Source organism: Ptychodera flava, chromosome 16 (genome assembly GCF_041260155.1).
Source record: "Ptychodera flava strain L36383 chromosome 16, AS_Pfla_20210202, whole genome shotgun sequence".
NCBI classification, from domain to species: domain Eukaryota; kingdom Metazoa; phylum Hemichordata; class Enteropneusta; family Ptychoderidae; genus Ptychodera; species Ptychodera flava.
In genome coordinates, this window is record NC_091943.1 from 31,594,171 (window position 1) to 31,616,921 (window position 22,751).

General features: G+C 37.1%; 1 protein-coding gene across 3 annotated transcripts in view; it reads right to left on the reverse strand.

Annotated features, from left to right (window-relative positions):
- LOC139114593 (uncharacterized) overlaps positions 1-15,614 on the reverse strand; it is a 23,922-nt gene extending 8,308 nt beyond the window's left edge. For 2 of the 3 annotated variants that reach the window (XR_011547904.1, XM_070676407.1), the window contains exons 1-2: positions 3,985-4,147; positions 3,521-3,710 (exon numbers count right to left, since the gene is read on the reverse strand). Coding sequence is in view for 1 of the 3 variants with exons in the window: in XM_070676407.1 (XP_070532508.1) it covers positions 3,521-3,699 (179 nt within the window). In the remaining 2 variants the exon portion in view is untranslated. Of the gene's footprint in view, positions 1-3,520; positions 3,711-3,984; positions 11,895-12,375; positions 13,325-15,508 lie in introns of those variants that run through there. The other variant, XR_011547905.1, reaches the window with a different exon arrangement.
- Positions 15,615-22,751: the final 7,137 nt, after the last annotated feature.

Genomic DNA, 22,751 nt, shown 5'->3' on the forward strand with positions numbered 1-22,751 from the left:
CATGTTATTGACTTGTTAATGTGTGTATTAAAAGTCCTTTGTCTTATATTATCACCTTATTGATGTCTCCTTCCATGTAACAGGAAATGATTCTGCTGTACATGCATTTCTATTGTTGTAGACCTAACCACTGATGGTTGCCTCTCTCCTGTTTATGTATATCTGTTCAGAAATAAAACTAGGTCCAAATTAAGATATCACTCATGCTTCAAATGAATTGCAATTCTATTAAACATGGCGAGTTTTTGTTAACTTTTGTTTGTTGTTTTTAATGTAAATTTGTATGCCTTGATGAGTTGTTAATCTTGCAAATTGTTTTCATCTCCTTTTTTCATCAGTACACAGTCTCTCTATGATCATGATCAGTACAATAGGATTTCCACACACACCTAAGGCCAAAGTAATCAAATTCTTTTTGTGCCCTCTCAAATGTTTGAAAATATAAGCGGTACAAAACACACACACACAAAAATTAAAATACACACTTTCTTGATTATTTCCATGTAACTACATAAGTATCCAGTCAAGATTTGTATCAGAAACTTCCTTTCATAACCTAACTTATACTTAAATAACACATGACAGTTAGAGCAATATCACGATTTGTGGCCTGCCCAAGGAATGGTGATTCTGGCCGAAATATCGATGATATCGGAGCCCAGGCGAGGGTACAATCAATATTTCGGCCAGGAGCATGCATCAGCCCGAAGGCAGGCCACAAATCGTGATATTGCCCGATCTTCATGTGTTATTAATTGTATTACACCAAACATTTTGAATCATCAAAAGACCAGCATTTGTACTGTGCGCATCGAACGACAGGTTGAAATTTCGAATGATGCATTTTAAATGTCTCAACAAAGAGTTGTTGGCAGAAAAGCTACACGGTAAAATCATATTTTTCATTTATATCAATTAAATACCAAACTGTACTGGTTTTTTCAATTTTAGACTTTATGCGGATGATTCAAACCTTTTCCACTCTTTTCACAAAAATCTAAATATCTTTACTCTCAACGAAGTTAACTTAGAATTTCAAAGGTGATAAACTAGTGTGATCATTGTAACAAATTAACTATAAATGCTGCTAAAACAGTCTATATGGTAATTGGTAACAAACGAAAGTCCTGCATGGGAAATCGAGGGTTTACTTTATTTAAAAGATACTGTATTAAAAGAAGTTGATTGTACTTCTTTTGTTGGAGTCAAAATGGACAACCAGTTGAATTGGAAACAGCACATCATGGATCTGAAAAACAAGATTTGTAAACTAACTGGTATTTTTTATAAATTGAGATGTATGGTTCCCCAAACAATACTTTTAATGTTGTATAATGCATTTGTTTTACCTCACATCTCTTTTGGTTTAGAGGTGTGGGGATCTACATACCAGTCATATTTATCAGATATTTTTGTCATTCAAAAAAGAATTGTGCGTATCATATCGGGTAGTAGCTATCACGCTCATAACTTAAAATTCTTGATGTGTATAAACAATGCAAGCTTCAGGTCGCAATTTTCGTTTACGATGTTCTACATGATAAACTTCCTATGAATTTCAAATCATACTGTTCCCCGTACAGTACTCGGTCCAAAGACAAAAATGTTCTCAACCCCCCTAAATCCGAAGCAATTTAGGACAAACTTCAATCAAATTTGTTGGTACTGTAGTATGGAACAGCATTCCAGAGGATCTTAAAAACATCACTTCCAGATTTAGATTCAAACGAGAGCTTAAAAATTATTTACTGGAATTGTAGTTTTGTTGATTTTGTAACTCAGACCGTTTTCTCTCACAGTTACTTTTCGCTTTTTTGCTGAAGTTTGTGTTTTTATGTATTTTTCTCCAAGGCTTCATGCCTAGTACATTAACTTTCTGTAATATCTGTCACTGTGATATATCGGAACAGTCGCCACATTTAAAAAACTGTACATCAATCTTTCTTGAGTTTGGGACTGAAGTCGATTAGTGCCTAGAGCAACTCTTTTTCAGTCCTTTTCTCAGTGTATCGCTTCAATGTGTAAAAATTATTGTCTTTTTTCAAAAGAATATGAGAAATAAATTATTATTATATTTAAACACATAGAATTTTTTTAATGAAAACTTCAAAAAACCTAATATGTGCGCACAGATGCAAAACAAAGAATTAAATTACTTTGGCTTGGGGTATATATAATTATTGCAGGTAAAAAAGATAAAAACATTTAACAGATTGTTGGTACGAAGTACCGGTAACTGGGTTCTTTCATAGTGGTCCCAGTTCACAAATTGGACTTGTCCCTGAAGCTAGTGAACTGAGACCTGTCCTGCAAGCGAACCGATCCATGACCAGTCCTGGAGGCGAACTGCATGGGACCGGTCCCAGATAGCCGTGGACCGTGACGCAGCTGTCTGTGCATAGGGTCCTCAATCTCCGACGTAGGGTCTTGCTAGGTGCAATTTTGGCGATGGGAAAAAAGTGTGTTGCAATGAAGTGACATCCGTTGGGTAAAGTTAGGCTGTATTGAATTTTGCAGCGCATAGTATAGTTAGGCTGTATTGAATTTCGCAGCGCATACTTTGTTCTTTTCTGCAAATACTATCAACAACAACAACAATAATAAAAACAACAACAACAACAAATTTACAGAGTCCAAATATATTTTTATTTTTCTCCATTTTTAAATATTTAATCATCATCATCATCAATATCATCGGAGATTGAGGACCCTATGGTCTGTGGCGGAGTAGGCTGTCTATGCGGGTCATCAAAAGGTCAATCCTCCCACGGACAAGAGCACTCAAAGTCCGCTGCCGGATTGAATCTTGAGCACTCCTTGGAAAATCAGCCGAATTACGTAAACGAACAAGAGATTTTGTTCACAAAAGGAGTTAGGGAACGAGCAATAATCAGAGTTTAGGCAGGTATAGGTCATTTTATTGAATTACACTCACTTGTGTTTATTTTGCCGTTCAAAGTCCCGACCCAAGTTGCCATTTTCCCTACCAGACTCAGCTTTCCGTGGCGGGGTTGACCTTTGATGACCTGTATAGCCGCTACAGACAGCTGCGTTTCCACACACAGTTACGAGTGTTTAGATACATAGCGGCCGCAGCGTAATATGCATAGAATAATATGCATATTACGCGGCGGCCGCTATGTATCTAAACACTCGTAACTGTGTTACCACAGGTAGTCCCATAGTGCATTTTGAGCCAACTGGGACTGATCACGTGCACAGAGTGCTTTTTGAGCCAACTTTGATTCCCAGTTGGCGGTCTCAGTTGGGATTTGAGCTACCCTTTCATACCTGACATATGTTAATTTTTGCAAATCAAACACAACTATATGTAGTCATAATATCATAGTGTTTAGTTCAACGTAAAATAATGTTGTATGCACATAATGTTCTAAATAAAACACCACTTTTTACACAGTTGTCATAGTGATTGCACACAATGCTGTTTTCACATAAAGTTTATAGGTCTTGCAGCCATTATAACCATTATCATTTACAGTATTTTGAAAACTACAATTACCATCTCTGTCTTTCCATAACTCGTCTCGGAATGGTTCCTAGAGAGCAGTGACTCGGAAATGCTGCTTCCTCGTCCAGCAAGAACTCTTGCTCTCTCATTTCGCGACCAAAAGTTGGTGGGAACTTCTTCACTTCAGAGGTGACTTTCACGATAGACTCGGTATCTTTGCTGTCAGACATTGTGGTATCCCCTGAAATACAGCACAGGTATACATAGGTATTTGTGAAAAATTTGGGTTGAAATCAGCACTGATATTTAATCAGGTAAAATATCGATGTGTCTTAATAAAGTGGAATGGTAATGTAGTGAAAGTTCATTGTCTTGTCAGTACATAGTAGTAAACTTTTAAAATTGCAAACACTGCCGAGGAACACCTCGCTCCCTAGGTGCTTGACATCCAGAAGCATAAATGAATCAGCCTTTAGAGGTATTACATTTCAAAATCAGCATAAAAACCAAGGTACCTCTGAGATCACTGTGACAATCACTGTAACACACAGTCGCTGTCGGGTCAAATCAGGACAAACACAATTACATGTATGCGTCCGCAGGACCAGTCAATGAAGCAGTAAAGCAGGCCAAAGCTGTGGCGGATGGATCTCGCTCGATATTTCACAGCAGCTCACTGACCTGACACTGTCGCACTCTCTCTTATGTGACCTTTTTCAGGTTCATTTCATTTCAATGGTCGACCCCTGTCATCCAAACCGCTATTCATACGTAGGTCATCCCAACCCTATGTATGTTATCTCAGTAACAACGTATATCATCGTAGAGCCACGGATATAGTGCGTGGAAATTCTTTCATCGTATAGTACGAACGAGAAGGCCAAGATCCTATTCTATTCTATACACGCACGGGCATGGTCATTGCAAAGTCGACATTAAAAAAAGTACGTTCTTTTAATTTTGACATCTAAAACTTTATCAGAAAGAGTAGAATTGACTTTCAACTTTGCAAACAGACTCTCAAGATAAACTGATACATGTCAACTCTTGGCAAGAATCTTTACTCTTGGCTGTGCGGCATTGTCCATTTTCGGAGGGTAGTGAGATCTCTTTGTCTACACATATATTTCCGAGACAGCCACACACACATACGTCTCAAGTGAAAAGCCTTAAATTAAATGTTTTTGCAAGCCAATGTTTTTGTAAGTATGGTAAGCCAGTAAAACTTACTGGGCACACTAAGTCAGTTTTTGCTGCGAAAACGAGCCCTGCCACTCCTTGACATGTTCTCTTGGGCCACTCCAGTAACCAAGCTACCCGAGTGGCAAAGGCCTACTACGGATTCGCAGCAAAGTCAGTTTATGATACTTTCTGAATGGTGTTATCTGTCCATCAGCTTACAGGAATATTTTGTAAACTGTCCCTTCAAGAAGTTTCAAAATGATAACCGACGTCACCAACTTTCCACAATATAAAGAATAGTCAACAAAAAGAGATTTTGTCAGTTTAAACAGCTGTGGACATATGCCGCCTGCACTTTCCTGGCGAAATGACGTACCTTCCTAAAGTGTATAAGTGTCGGCCTTATTGAACAAAGAAATAAATTACCCTTTTGAATTATTGTTGTCGTAAGTAGTCGCACACATGTTTTCAAATAAAATATTCTTCACGTACTTTAAGCAAGAATAAGCAAGAATGAAAACACTGTTGAACGGAATTGTTATATTAAATCCCTAATGCGATTGCAGAAAGATGTTTTTGCCGTTGTGATATTTCTGACTGAGGTGAGGGAAAATTTCTAGGAATATTTAACGATCCATTGCTGAGGGTCCCTGCCCGAATGAACATCCTTTGCAAGCGAAGTTGCAATATATTAGTGCATGATGTTCGATGACTCAGCCTGATTGTTTTAATGCTTGGACAACTTCAACACGTACAGGCCATTGAACTGACAATAGCAGTTTGTGGTCAAATGACTATTTAGGGGAGAAAAGAACGTCGGTGGCACATGCAAGCCTTTTACTAGAGATATCAAGAATTGAAGAGAGAAAGTAGTACCCATTCCTTCCCAGGGTCCTCTCTACAGCTCACTGGGATTCAACGGGCTCACATCCAATAAATCTGTACCTTTTGTATGTTTTGCCATAGGATTTTTTTCCTCGAAAAATCCCTTTTGTTCAAAACTTGAAAAATGAACCGAGTTTCCTCAAGCAAGTCAATAATCACTCACCCGATTCTTACTCACCTGCAACAAGTGCCGCTGTCGAACTATGCTTTGGATTTTGTACTTCTCCACTCCTAAATGAGAACGAGTTCACATGATATTGACCTCACCCAACCTGGATTTCGCGTAGAAACACGAACACAAGCGAGACGCGCATCAATAGAAACCATTGTTGTATAAGGCAGTTGGACGCCGACACTGACATTGAGATACTGAAATAGCTGAAAATGGTGCATGGCGCGAATGATACTTCCAAATGGCCGCTCTACTCACAATCATGATTATTGTTGTACATACGCGCATAACAATAGAACGACAAAATAGCATTTTTACGAAATAACGAGACGGTTGGACTCTCAGCTTCGTGAAAATTCTGATATTATTTGATATGTCATACTTTCTAACAGTGAGAGATGACCTAGCCCATTCTACTCAACCCAAATCCCAATCTTTCCGTCCCTTAACCGCTGCCTATTGGGATGTGCCATGTTATACCGAATGTAAGGGCGTCGTCATTATTTACGGCCGGGGGTGGAGGAATTTCATGGGAAACTCCGAAATTTCGAGTAACCCCCCCTGCCGACCACGATGAATTTAAGTAACCTCCCTTTCTAACGCTGAAATGTTGACTGACCCCCCACCCACGTAGAAAAGTTAAATACCAATACACGTAGGCCCATTTGTTACAAAATACAGCAATAGTAAAGACCTTTCAAATCCTGATCTACCCTGCAAGACTATGATCGGTTATCTTATGGTGTTTGAAAAAGGTGAAACAATCAAAACAAAATTCAAAGTCACAGCAAAATAGAGATATTAAAGCTCACGCTATAACAAATATCCAACAATCTAGTATCTTCTTGTAATTTGGTTGGCCATCATGACAGGGTATTCATTAGGATATCTGGCAGGGCAGCATTTGAATGTACGGGGGGGGGGACACGCGAAAGTCTGAGGGAGAAAGTGTCAGAGGGGGCTGTTCCTATCTTGCGTGGAATTGATGTGTGTAATGGTGCAATCTGACAGGTGTTTCAATTTAATTTGCACTGAGTAAAACTGTTTGAAAATGACATTGAGCACCGATATTTTTATTACAGTTTTTGCATGATCAGCTTTTGAGTCACAATATATTCAACAACCAAACAATGACAATACATCTTGTAAAAAAAAACAGTTCTCAGTTTGCCAGAGATTGAAGACAAAAGAATATGCAGGAATGGAAAATCTGTGACCTTCTTGTGTCATTTCTCCAGCTGCCAGCTTCTAATGAAAAGCTTAAATTTGGTATGGTTAACTGTCAAAATGGTTATCGAACTGAATCATTTAAAATATAATAATGTTTCCATGATAATAAATTATGAATTCACAACAGTTTAGTTTTGTCCTAGATCCTGTGAAAAATTTGAGAAACTGATGTGTGCAATGGTGCAGTCTGGTGCAATCTGAGAGGCATTTTCAATTTGTCTCTTACTAGTAAAACTGTTAAACACCCTAAGGGGGAGAGCACGAGAAAGGGGTCCCCTCTCGCATCGAAAATATTGAGAAATTGACGTGTGCAATCGTGCAATCTGAGAAGTGTTTCAATTTATTTCGCGCAAAAAATTGAGTTACCCCCTTCTTCCTCTCCACATTTTGAGCAACCCCCACTTGACATTTTCAAGTTTTTAAGTGACCTCCTCACATTCCTCCCACCCCCAGGCCGTAAATAAAGACGGCTCCCTAAAGTGCCATAATCAATAATTCCAGTGTTCGTGTCGATCTATGCGGACGTCAGCACGATTCCATGTATATGTACCTCTCAGACTGAGCGAGATCGCTCTACCAGATGAGTGACGTTCCTCCGTGACATTCCCCATTTGAACCTTCCCACGTGAGTATGTCTCTCCGATCCGCACTTAGAGAAAATACCAAAGATCCACATTGAGCAAATCCCCGATAAAAGGACATTTTGAAGACGGAATCTACACTATACTAGGTTAAAAGCGACCATGTATTTGGCATGTGTTTCAAACTTTCTTTTAGAGAAATGTACTTTTGCAGTAATTCTTAACTGAGATGACGGACGAACCATTTTGAAAACGAGGTCATTTTCTGTATAAAAAAAATCGGTCCATATCATAATTCTACACTGAGGGGACAGGAAGATGCCACGATTCTGCCATTTTCTTGAATTTTTATGAAGCAGTCTTCTAAAAATTCTAAAAAGTCGATATTCGCGCTGAACGGGAAAGATTTAATACATTGCTACATACGCGTCAAGAAAAAAGTCATTCAAAATTGGCGCCAATATTCAAAGTCAGGTTTTAATGTTGTTTCAATTTCAATGACGACAACATATGGGTACACACATCGCTGATATCTCAATTAAATGGACAGAATCAAAGTCTGTATGCAAAAGAGCAATGGAATTCTTGATCACATGATGTATATTTTGTGACATCTTTTACATTTGTATGTGACCTTTGACCCTAAGGAGATGTGATAAAACCAAAGACAATTAAATTTTAAAATAATATGATAATATGCACATATTGACCAGCCGTGAGGGTAACACCAACCCATATATTGGTTGCCTGAGGCCCTGAAGTTGCCTCAAAATAGTCTGAAGGGAGACTGTTTTAGGCAACTCTCAGGCCAGGGGGAAGACAAACATACATTTAACTGAACTCTAATTCCTTTGCTATCACGTCTTACTCACAGACAACACTTCTTCATATGTGTTCCAGAATGTGCACATGCACAAATGGTTTTTCATAATGAAAATGAAAATAAAGTGGATCTGAAGTAATGCAGGTTGAAAGGTTGTTTTTAGTAGTTCATTTTGACCAAACTGGAATAAAATAACCAAACACTCAGGCTTCCTCCACTAGACAGACATCCACAGTCAGTCATTTCTCATTTGCATGACAGAAAGGCATTATTTTTAAAACAAATTCCAAGGAAGACAGAACTCTATGTTCATATTTATACCAGAGAGATTTATTTCTTTTCATGAAATCATCAAAACATTGAATGAATAAACCTACACAATAGAAATAGCTGAGGAAAATAATTTATTATGTAAATATATATATTTGTTGTTAGCACTCTCTTTTTTTCAAATTCTGTGCTGGGGCGGGCTACCCAACCCTTCCTTCATGCCAAACAGTGAATTGAAGGCAGGGAGGTAGGATTTGACCAATGCTCTGACCAGCAATAGGGTGTTTACTCACCCTTTCAATGTCCAAAACAAAGAGAGCTGAAATTCCATCATCATGAACATTTCACAAAAAAAATCTTCAATAAGTGCTCATACCATATCATGCATTCCAATATTTATACAGGCAATAATTGGGGTCAGAGGTTACCAGCACTTGACCGACCGTTGGGGTAAGGTCTCTACCACCTTACCCATAAACTTCTCCTGTCGAGACAATATCTATCATTGTTGATGAATCCAACCTCAAGCTTTCCCTACTGTTGGGGTCAGAGGTTACCAGCACTTGGCGCACCGTTGGGGTAGATCTTTACCACCTAACCCATTAATTTCTCAAATCACCACTTATCATCCAGATAGCCATCAGATTCTAATGACATCATGCTTTACTGTTTTTGTAAAATAAAACCAAATATTTATGGGGTCAGAGGTTACCAGCACTTGACCCACCGTTGGGGTAGGTCTTTACCACCTAACCCATTAATTTCTCAAATCACCACTTATCATCCAGATAGTCATCAGATTCTAATGACATCATGCTTTATTGTTTATGTTATGAAAAAAACTTTATGGGGTCAGAGGTTACCAGCACTTGACCCACCGTTGGGGAAGGTCTTTACCACCTTACCAATGTTAAAACAAATAAATCCCAGCAATTGTAATGGTAAATCCTGCTCTTAATTCCTAAATGAACTAAATCTCCATGATACATCTTCTTTCCATGACACAGAATTGACAATCCAGTGATCCAATCTCCATCTGGCAGTCAATGAGCGAGTTGACAATATCACACTTCAGAAGGTTTCATTCAAGTAGCCTACACTTATCAATACAGTCAATACCGGTCATTTCAGGTGTAACTAAATTCGTCAGTTCTTCTTCCATTGGTATTGTCTTCCATTGCGATAGTCTTGCCATCGGGATAGTCTTCCTCAGGAAATCCATTCAAATCTATTGACTCTCTGAACACATTTCTATGCTGAATATATTATATATTATGTATGACGTTGATGTACTGTCATCTGAGCTAGTACTTTCAGTGCTTCTTGGGTTGGTTCACTGACACTTTCTCCAAAACATTACACAGACGCAGAGCATCAAATTTCTTCTTGTCATACCACTTTGACAAATTATGATAAAGAGAAATGGGGCAGCATTTGGCAATACAGGGCCCTTGAGTATTAATACTAATTTGTGGTAAAGATTGAAAGATAACTTTGGGGGTTGAGTACATTTTTTTCTACTTGGTAGTCAATACATTTTTTATATATTTTACAAACTTAAAAGTTGAAGCAAAATCACATTTTAGTCCTATTGTGATGGAAATTTGTATATCCAGTAAAAGTAAAATGTAATATACCCACCTTGAACCAAACAAACTAAAGTAGGTACATTTGCAAAGAACTGTAAATTTGTGTGTTAATACTGTTAGATATGCAAGTCAAAAAATTTGAATCAAGGTGTACCAGTTAACTTTAGCATAATCAAAACCAAAAACTTTTTAATTTTTTTAAGGTAGTATGTGCCTTGAAAATAAAAGACTTAAAACTTTTGCTCAAACTTTCCTCAAGGAATCTTTCAACTATCCTCTTTTAAAATAAAGAATAAAAACTGGGGGTCACAGTGCAAATTTTGTTACTAGAGAAATAAATTACCCAGGATTTACCAATATCTTAAATTCAAAATGGCCACGACCCTCATGTTAACTCTATGGGGATAAGTAAAATTTTGATTTTCAAAAAACTAAGATGGAGAAAACTTTTCTTACTCCAAGAGCTTTAAAATGAAACCCCACAAGTGGTAGACCAGAAAAGAATTGTAAACGTTTGAGAGTCTGAATATCTGTCCTCGAGGCGCATTCTACCTTGATCTCGCAAAGTGATGATAAAAAGTTAGTTGCAAGGATAATCTGTTTCTTTATGTGAATATTGCATGTGTTAACTTGATTCATGAATCTATTTTAACAATGGCTGTGGGAAATACTGAAATGGGAGTGATTGGAAACGTAATCTTGTGGATATTTTTAGTGAGAGGTTTTCCAGCTGTCCTATCCTGCGTAGTTTCAGAATCTAACTTCTAAGGTTCAAGGAACTATTTGAAATCCATAACCCCTGGAAAATCTTTTTCTAATTGCTTTGAAATTGTACCCCTGACAGGAGTTACATTTGTATACTTAAGATGGTTCAAACCTTTGGGAAAAGTGCGTAACAGATTCTAGAATCAGGTTGAGTTTGTTGTTTTTGAAGTGCACAGAGTATGAAGTGATCTTTACAGTCTACCATTGGTAGGCCTACACAGGATATACATCACATCATTCACAGTGCACAGTGAATGCATATAAAAGTGATGTGTATTTGGTTTTTCAGTAGTATGTCAGAAATGTGAGACAATCTTCTTATGAGCAAAACCATATCATGTTTGGCATGTGCATCAGATACCATGCATCAGACAGTAGCCATTGCTTTATCCCTGGGTTTATAAACATTCATTCATACATTTCATTCATTCACCTTGTTGTGATATTTTCTGAAATTTCTTGCTAGCAAATTTATCACCATTTTATAAATCAAATTTTCTGGTTTGATAGTTTTTGAACTGACATTATTTTGATTGGGATATTTGTGCACATACCAAACTAGAAAATGGTAGCTAATGTAAGTTATTAAAGTGGGGATACAATGAGCAGCTGTGATTCTAAAAAAAATGTTAAAATGTCCTCTGCACAGTGTTGAGGTTAAACCAATTCCCAATTGTTGAATACTGTGAACTTCTGACATTTAATTTTGTGAATATTTCTTCATTTTCTTATTTTGCAGCTGCATACATGCAATAAAATTATCGAGACTAAAATTCCAAATGTCAGTTATGTGGATATCAATACTTATAAAATTCGAGCAATATCTTGTATCCTCTCTTTAACAACTCAGGAAAATAAATTCACCTTTCAATCTTTACTCACCAACTTACAAGACATACAGAAACTTCTACCTTTCATCGAAGGTTTCCTGAAACGAATAAAAAACAATAAATTTTCCATTAAAAATTCATGAAACTCATCCTTTTTGGGGTGGTATTATTTCTGAAATTCCATGATGTGTTTTTCATTCAAAACAAGAGTAATGTATTGAGGGCTAAAGTTAGCTTCACTTCCTTTTAGAACACTCTGAATAAGTTGTTTATATGATGTGAAAAGCTGCTTATTATCACCATGAATTCATATTATAGTATGCTAAGCTGGAATCTGGACATCTGATTGGCTTGAGACAGACCCAACGTTTACCTGTATGAATTACTGATGAAACTTTTTTTGAGCGTTGACAATGTACATGTTTGCTGGCCAAGTAGACAAGCTGTACACTGAACAGATTCAAATGACAGATAAATGAATTGAGGGGGCAAAATGGAAATATTTACTGTATGATGGTTTTGAAACTAATAAATTAAAGTAAAATAAGTAAATAATTCAATAAAATGCCATAAACTCACCATTTCTGTTTGTCTTGAGGACAGCAGACCCCCTAGGCCTGTGTAGGTTGACACAGCTGTATGGATGTCTGGATGCAAGTCCAGTGCATGGATTGTTGTATCCCTGGTGGTGGGTTCAGGGGAGTGTAACTTTACTCAGAAACTTCTGTAGGTTTGTTTTCAAAGGTGTCTATGCATTTTTTTGTTTGTCTGTGCTGCTATGGCAATGACGGCAACAACATTGCAAATTGGGATTTTTGGCTTTCATGCTGGTCACTTTAAGGTCCTTTGCCAGACATGGTTTCAACATGATTGCTTTTGCTATATTCTGTATATGGAAAGTTTTAGTCTGTAATTGTTCAGTCTATTTTAGCATCTACTTTATAAGAAGAAAAATCAAACTGCAAATATTGTTATCATCATTTAAAAGTTTGTTCATGTTAATTCTCAACATTGCAAATCTCCTACTCAGAATGTTTTGAAAACTCAATTTGAATCATAGTAAGTTCTTGTCAAACAAGTTTTCTTCACTGTCAAATTTTCTTGCTAAGAAATATTACAAACAATGGTTTTCAATGATATTTGATGTATATATCAAGCTAACTATGATCTACAAAACATTTTGTTTTAATCAAAGCATGCCATTATTGTTTGGAACAGAAACCTTGACTGTGAAATCTCATTCTACAAATATTTTAGGTAAATTGAAATTTGATATAAAACTGTAATACTACTTTATGCAAAATGTTATCATAATTGATTATCTAAAATCAGTGACTAATTAAATTTAAATTATAATAAGGGTAAGATTTTGATCAGTTGTTAACTTTAAGGACATAGATGGGAAAAAACCCCTAAAATTTGATAGTTGTACATTCAAAAGGCCAAAAAGTGACCAATATGTGTCTGGACTTTTAAATTTGACAAAAGTTCAGAAACTAAGATTGTTCAGCAGGCCTTTCATGCTTGGCTGTTGAAAAAAGTAGAAGAAAAAGAAAGGAAATTTTACAACCATATGTTTACTATCGTACAGTGAACATGCACAAGGAAACTGGAATTGAATGCATTGAATGAATTGCTTTCCCTTTAAACCCTCGATACAAAACATATTACACAGCTTTGCATATGATACCCGTGTCTGAGGTCCCTAAATGGGATATTGGCTTCATCACCAGTGACAGGGGGTGGTATCTTCGGCAAGTTTGTGGTAAGCTCATCCCAACGTTTCGCAAGAGAACAGCACGCCAGTGACCTCCTATTCAGTATGCGTACGATAAGGACATTTCTATGCTTTCCTAAGCTAGTTTTAACCAGACTCTGGCCAAACTGGCAGAATAGTTCAGCCCGCTGTACACGTACGCGCATTCCGAACTTTTGTTTAGGTATCGTTTAAATTGATGCAGTATTTCCTAATTAACAAACAACGTGAAAGAAACTCCCATTCATAATTATGATCATAAAAAGTCAGATTTTATAACCCGTAAAGCGTCCACTCGAATGCGTTTTTGCCATTTTAAATAATTAAACTTTTATTGTATTTTGGTATTTGTAGTGAATGGAATTTCGAAATAAGAGCGCGTCCACATATTTTTCTTCTACGAATAGGGCCGTTCACAGTTTTATCATATACCTACATTCACGTGCCTGTGTAAAGCTATGGGAGAAGCGCCCTCAGTCCGTGCATTTTTTTTTAAGTATCATGCCCCGGCCCGGTGCCCAAATATGGGCAATCGCGTGCATTTCTGAACTACCTCGATTCTGGTTACTACGCGCGTTGCTATCCGCAAACATTCCATTCGTACACAAAGCCAGCGCGAGATTAGGAAAACGTCTGCTCGCTCAGATCGTAGTTGCGCGTGGCGACAGTGGAGCCGCGCCGGTGACATCGGCTTTTATTTCTAAATTCTAGTGAAATCCTGTGTATTAAGTGCGTGCCTGTTCATTGCAAGAAACTGACATCACGCTTTTGTCCTTCTTACACCTCGATTTCAACCTGGATCTCTGTTGGTCACGTAATAGTACGGATGTTGCATTGCGCGTTCTAGAATTCTGCAGGTAAACAAATGACGTCATTATGTATGTCAATCCGCGACGGGAAGCGGCCATCGTATTTATGAAAAACTGACACAAATGGCGATGAATTTCTGATATCGCACGCATTTTTATCTCCTAAACAATGTTGAATACTATGTAAACTACATATTCCATAAGGTATATGATAAAACCTTTACAGCCCTGATACGGCTTTTGCGGCCCTTGGTCGTAGGGCGTACGGGCCCTCGCACGCTCGGGCCCTTCCGCCGTACGACCTCGGGCCGCAAAAGCCGTATCAGGGCCGTAAAGATTATACGTCACTGTTCTCTCATTAGTATGCAAAATTAAATATTTGTCCGCATTTTTAGATTACGCTTTGAAAATTACGCATGCAAGAACGACGAAAATACATCTCAGTGGGCGACTGATAGTGTATTAGTGAATACTAAAAAACATATTCATGACTCAGAGTACAAGCTGCAAAAACAGCCACGCATGCAACATTGATAAAATTTGTCCGCATTTCAGCTGCGTGTCCGATGTCGCGCGCGTACAGCTATATTTAGTAACAACCTGTAACCATGAACAGCGCTATTTGACTTTCTTGTGTGTACCGGCACCTGTTTGCTGTGTTTTGCTGTTTATGTTTGCCATATCGAGTTTGTCACCATATGGAACGCATGACTATGATTATGTCTTGGTACTATTATGGTAGGGCATGCGGCACATGGTGCTTTACATATGGCGGCCATGAATATTCTTTTTTTCATACCACAGCCATGATGAGGAATCCGATGCTCTAGTAACACATATATTGCCTTTCATGTATGTATGAATGTGCACCTTATATCAGGATATATTTAATAGGTGATTATGGTGACATCGACCGTTCATAAAGATAGGTTTATTCCGAATGGTTGGCCACTGAGTATATTTCTGTCAGTCACGGGCAGCACAGAACCGCAGGCGTCATTACGAGAAAGAACCGTTGTTGCAGATTTGTACGTGAACATTTCAAAAATGTGAGTTTTGACGCAAAATACAAATAAGGAACAGTGCCTGAATGATGCGGAATAAGACATATCGTATTCACGCTCTCAAAACAGACCATTTAACTTACCTTTTCAAACGGTATGGTGGGTTATTTGATGATAAACGTGGAGACTTTCAAATCACGCTGTTGCCGTCGCCGCGCCGCACAGAGTCAGTGATCAGAAATGACAACAAAACAAGTTGCCCTTGACGACGAACTTTTTTGGCCAATCAGAAGGAGTGTACCACCCACCGACATGCATCTGCCTGGTACAGCCAATGAAATAGCGTTACTCTTACGTAACTGTTATTGTTTCGTTTGTTTGATCACAGAATTTAGCTTGCGCAGCACTTGGCACGGCCTGGGACGAATATACACCCAGGGCCAGGCACGGCTCACAGATGTTCGGCCGCTTGATTGTGCTCGCGCACAGTAAATACTACACCTGCGTTTTGATGAGTCAAAAAGTTTCATGTAGGCCCTAATGGATTAGAAAATAAATACGAAAACAGACCAAAATACCAGAACAAACAATGAAGACGATTTTCCTCGACAACAACCTACAGACAGGTCACCTCAGACAGCACTCCATGAACATCATGTGCATCAGAAAGATGCGTATTTGAGGCACAGATGCCCGACGAGGATTTTTTCTGTGTCTCTGTGTCTCTCTGTGTCTTTCTCTGTCTCTCTCTCTGTCTCTCTGTCTGTGTGTGTCTCTCTCAATGAATAGGCCTATATGTGCGCATTTGCATGTTTCTTCATTCTTGCAACGAATTATTGTTGTTAAATTTATTGAATCACGGTGTATCTCAGAAAAGAAGGAGATAAATATGCAGAAAATTGTAAGAGAAAGTTGAATATACCTTGATTTAATTTCGGTCAGATGGTAGTTTTGTTTTTATCCGTTAAAATACATTTTGAGAAGTCGCAGAGCTGACATTTGTTTTTTATTCTGTTGCGAGTACACTATTATGATTCCTGGCTTCGAGTACTTTCTAAAATCACACTGCATGATTTCTATGAACCGCTTCCAGAGCAAGAGCTCCTTGTAATCGCGTACGAAATGGATAAAACAAGTCAAAATGTGTACTATTTTGCCATGAGACTAATAGAATCCCACACCCCAACAGGTTGGGATGGAATGTCTCACACGAGTTGGGGAATTCTGTCTCACACGAGCCGAAGGCGAGTGTGAGACAGAATTCCCCAACGAGTGTGAGACATTCCATCCCAACCCATTGGGGTGTGGGATTATTTTTCTCACGTCCCTCCAATATCTTAAGAAAATTGCATTTTATTGTGGTAGGTTTATATAAGTACTATCAAGAACCAGCACCCGATTGCACTTGTTTCATTTGTATCATTCCGCAAAGAAAAATGAAGTTCCGTTCATTGATGAGCATATCAAACACGTTAACATGTATATTACCGACATGGCAATTTTGTTTTGTTGGTCAGCACAAAATTCTCCAGGTCATTTGAGGAAAATGTTGCGAAACAGCTCTGGTGGCCATCTGTTGATGACATTGCGTGAAAGCTGTCGTCTGCTACAGCCTCGTGTGCAAATGGCTCGCTCATCGAAGTCTTTCGCTAACTGTATCGCTGTCAAGGCAGTTCTTCTCCAGAAAATATGTCGACGAGCGTATAGCCGATAGGTTTGTAATGGCCTGAATTCTCCCGTTACAACATAAAAGCGGTCATCCTCCGTGTATTTGTTGCCGACGCCGCGCTGACCGTACTCAAATCTAGAACAACCTGTTCACTCTGCGGTTCAGTCGTCTGTCCCCTATAGTGCCAGTTGTACATTACGCGATGTTCTATTCGTCAAATAATTCGTACAGAGAACTGGGCGCTGAGCAGAATTGACCAATCAACATACGTTTCACATACGAGGTGTTCGGTCGCGCAACAATACAGAGTGTGAGAACAAATTGTTCTCACACTGTGTTCTCACACTCCCAGCGCACTGGGGACGTGAGAAATGTAGTTCTGGTGTTTGAAAGTGCACGTAACACATATCCATTGCTCTGATTTCTTTTTTGCAAACGGTCGAGTATTAAAAGGAACTCATTATCTAGCTTATACTCGACAAAACCCAGCGTGAATCGTGTCTTTGGTGAATATTGTAGTCAATATACATCACGTATGTCTCATATCAGACAACCACAAATTAACATCATTATCACTGTGGTCTACTTCTTGAGGCGTCGGCCGCCAGCATCGACGCTATTTCAGGGACGCCGACAGTATTAGGATAATGGAAAGCGGTGAAGCATTTGATATCTGGGAGAGGGGCTTGAGAAAAAGAATATAAAAAAGACTGCTTCCGTACCATACCGACGGCCATGTATTCTTGAATTCTACTTTCAATAAAAATCTTTTGAGAGAGTGCTAACCATGACGCTAAGTTTCGATGTTAATCAAACAATTCAAAATTAACCACAATCATGTTACAATTGAGACTTTTAATATCTAATTATTGCACCTTATGACATATTTTACACGTTACTGGTACCACATTCAGTCGTGATGAATTAAGAATGTCTTAAATAAATGCCAATAAGAACATATGTGAGAAGAGGGGAAAGTGAACTGCGGCGGATAAAGGAATGTTTACGATATATTGGCCGAACCGCGCCAATATCTGAATTCATACCTGAAGCCAACATCTGATGGCTAAGTTAGTCGTATGTATTAAAGGATTTTTTTTCACTAACTTTTCTCGGGAAGTAATTTTTTCTGCTGTATGTCAGGAACAAAAGTATGTTCTTATTTGATCATGAACATAAACCCGGCAACAATTTATCGAACCCCCTCCTCCATATGAAATGAATTACTCTTGACCCCCTCCCCCGGACCGGAACAGCGTCCCTCACAATCGCTCTCAGACACCGGCAGCGCCACGATAGTGAAATGAACCAAATTTTGAATCGAATCCTGGGATAATGCACTGATTTTCACAAGTACCCAATCACCAATTAGCCATCCGTAGAAGTCGAGAAATTATCAATGTCACTATCGCTGTCAATGTCAATGTCACTCTTTAGTTTCCTGATGGGTGAGATACGTGACGTCTGAAACAATATGTGACCATATGGCTAAGTACACGATTAAATATAATTCATCTGCAAATGTCAAGTTCCACTTGGTAAATTAAATTTCTTACCTAGCTGTACAAATGAGCGACAATGAAAGCCAAATCTGGAAATCTTATTTTTCTGTCTTTTTTCAATCATTTTTCGTAGCATACATTTTATGTCATATTTTGGTTGAACTGGAACATAGTCTTAATTGAACACAAACCAATGCTGAAGTAGCAGAAAAGATCAAAAGAAAGTATTTCAAGTTACGACAAGCATAGAGTTTTGAGGTTTTTAATTTGCGTTATCGTTTGATGGGGAAAGTAAACAATTGCAAAGTGATACACATCAATAAGATAAACATCAAAACTTTGAAACAAGTACAGTTTGCCGAGCGTCATCATGTAAGTGGAAAATGATGAATTATTTTTGTCAGTGTATGAAAAATCACACATGTGGCATGAATACCTGGATTTGAAAGCAATGACCTTGAACTCGACTCCTCAACCAACTAGTAAGGTGACCTTGGATTCCAGTCATTTTAGGGTTTAACCTAGGACTAATTGCAACAGAAATTATTTCTTCACCATGACCTTTGGAAAGGTCTCACTAATGACATATTAAAAGTATAGGAAAATCTAAGGGGTGCAAATCGGTTAAATTTGCATGTATTCAAATTAGCTATATATCGCCTTTAAAATAACTGCTATACTCACATTTTGGGCATGTAAACTAAATTCAAGTGACTTTTATCATTGCAACACAATTTAGTAAGGTTCAACAGGTTATTTTCTAAATGTCTTGAACAATAAAGATTATGCAAATTAAGTAATTTGCATATATTCGCAGTTTTTCCACTACTTCAGACAAAATGAATGTTTAAGCTCATATTTAAACAATTTTTTTTCTCTATGAAATTGTTAAGGTTTTGCAAGAATTACCTAAAACAAATGAGGTTGACCTAACTTGCATGCTAATTATTTTAATACAAAAGGCCTAATTTGCATAATTGACACAAACGGTCTTCTGAATGCAATAAGCCTACAATAGCTTCCATTGACATTTTCTGGTTATTCAGAAATGCAATGAATAAAGAGAAGAGTTTCAGAGCATTACTGTTTAAATAAAAGGAATCAGAATTCTTTCTTTGGATATTCTTCTTTCTTTTACGACGATAAGGTTATTCATAAGGTTATTCATAAAAAATCATTGGACGTGTTCAATAATTTGACATCAATTGTCATTTTCAGTCATTTTCTCCTACAACATGTTCAATTGCAGTAAAATTTTTGAAGGAATATTTTATGCTTTTGGTCACTATCTTCAATGATGATGGAAATATTCAGTTACTAATAAATGGTTCACCACACTTAACGGTTGTGCCTGTGAATCATCTTTCTCATTATTAAACTATCATTAGTATAAATACGAACATCATTTGAATCACCATGATGGTAGTGGGGATGACAATTATTATGATAGTCATTATCATATCAAAATTTCTTCCTCTTCCTCTCTGTTTACATCTTCCTCTAGGTGGTTCATTTGTTTACAGCCAGAATCCTTTCGTTGACAACAGAAAGTCTAGATTTTGCTTTCTTCCGGGGTTATTCATGCTGCTGCAGTTCATGGTAGAACCCATAAGTATGGGGAAGGGCAACTCAATGAAAAGATGTGAAGCATAGGATGATATAATTGTACTGCGTATCATATCAGATCTTAGATGTGCAAGTATCACTCGTGGGGCTGTTACGTAACGAACTTCCCATTTGCAGATTATTAGACTTTTGTATTATTACCAATAAGATCGATCACTCAAGGAATTGAAGTCTGGCCAATCTGAGGTGAGACTTCCATAAGGTTCAAAATACAGGATAACCAATTTTATGATGATTTGATGTCAAAATTTGATATCCTAATTGATAAACTCGTTAACGGCAGCTTCTGTGATGCAAATCCCTTCACATTTTGGTTTTCTTGTTTCACGGTTATAAAAATTAGAAAGAGCAGCTAGACCATGTAACATTATGAAAAGTATCTAGATTTGCTTTTACCAGTGATTTAGATTATCATGATTCAGTCAACAGATTTTTTTTAGTTTTTCCTCAAATGCTATGGCTGTGTACGGTAAGATTAAACAGGAAATCTCTCTCTTCAGTCCATTATATGACTTTATATTAATTTTCAATTGTTGTCTTCAAGAAATTTCAAAATTTTGAGAAAAGCAGTGTCCTTTGATTATTGTAATGTCTTTTAGCTGATAAAGGAACAGCTTTCGTTATCCATATTTCATGATAATTGGCAGTATAGTATAACAATTGTACCTCTATATCATCATGATCATTATAATTTATTTATCATTATTATCATAAATTTCTGTATGTGGCATGAACAGGCAAGATGCACAAAGTCAAAAGTATATCTGATTTACCAGTGACCACACAACCTGGTCTTTAATTACATTTTACCAACACTTAATCTATATTAGTAATACGGGTAAGGGTGAAAATAAAAGAAAATAAAGCTGAAACACAAATTTTCTTCAGCCTCACTTAGTACAAAGTGCTGGTTATTTGGCCAAGCAATTTGGTATGCATTAAGAAAATCCAAATCTTCCAGTAAGTTCCCAATGTTATTGACATTATGCAAATTCTCTAGGTAATTGAAATGAACTATACGAATCAATAATTGTTTATTTTTACAGGGCTTTTCATTCTGTAGGCCCTATTAGTATGTAATTATTACAATGAGTTAAATACACAGAAAATAAATAGCCATGTCAATTTCTTTGTACTGAGCAAAATGTTCATTCAAGTTATAAAATGGACATCTTTCGATAGGAAGAATTTAAAGTATTAAACAAGTAGTGTCTCTTAATGTAACTTCTCATTTTACTGATAACATAATTAATTAAAATAAGTTGACGTCAATTTGGAAAATTAAAGAAAATTGTTTTAATGGTCATCATATAGGATTTATGCACATGAGGAATCGCTCAAAATTAGGTAAAATATATTTAGCAATGTTAGTAAAAACTTCCAATCTCTCTTTACGATATTGTGTAACATTGCCAGTTTGAAGTATTACATTTAATAGAGTGTAGGCATTTCCTATAAAATCTTTTAAAATTAGCCCTGTTGGGCAATGTAGATTGTATTAGACTTTGAATATACCTTTTATTGGACCTTTTTAAGTATTTAAGGTGAGAAATAATTCATGTTCCAATTAGAAAAAGGAAGGGACATGGTTGAATTGGACTAATGCAAATAAGAACATTTTTATTTGACAACATTGTCTAAACTAAAAACACAAAAATGATCTTACATAGTCATACAATGCTAGCTTATCTCTTAAATCACTTTCGTAAATAGATTATCAGCACCAGGTTTGTATAGCATCTATGACCCATTTAGAATTTTGGGTAAATAGCTGTCTTATGCACAACTTCATTAAACTTGCGGTATGTAATTTCCATGTCCCTACTAACATTTACAATGAAGAAATAGTTCTAATGATCTCGGTTATTTTTTAACATTATATATAATCATTCATAGGTCAAAGAAAGGGAAAAGTTAAGTGGTAGGAAGGGCACATTGCAGTTATGTAAAATGAGGAATCTTAAATGATTTGATGCATTGCCTACAACCAAAAAAATACATTAAATAATCAAATTGCTTGAATAAAATGTCAATTTGGTCAATATATTTTTATGAAATCTATTAACAGCAACGATTTTGTTCCCATTACTGAGTTTTACATTTATTCAAATTATGCACTGTCTCACCCCTTCCTCTCAGGGTTTACTAGTCATTTTATTTATCGTCCTGAGACCCTTCCTTAATACAGAGCGCAAACATAAACTACTTTTGTTGTAGATTAAATATAACTTTTATGTAAAATGCAGAGAAAAGTGAAACACAGTGGCAGTCATACTTGATTAACGCCAATTGGGAATATTTCTCGGGCGATAAAATATATTCAAAAATATTGCCAGGCCAAAAAATAAGATAAATGCATACATTACTTAAACATAATGTCGCGTTTTTCTCAATTCAATATGCATATTTCTTTTATCAGTGAATGTATTGCACCCATTAACCGTTTATATCTATACAAATTAGGTAATGTTATACCTCTTAGATTGTATTGGACTTTTAGTATGTCATTCTAGGACCTCTCTAAAATACACGGTGAAAAAATAATTCTATTACTGTCAGAAGTAGCTTAAAATAGTTATTAATTAGGGA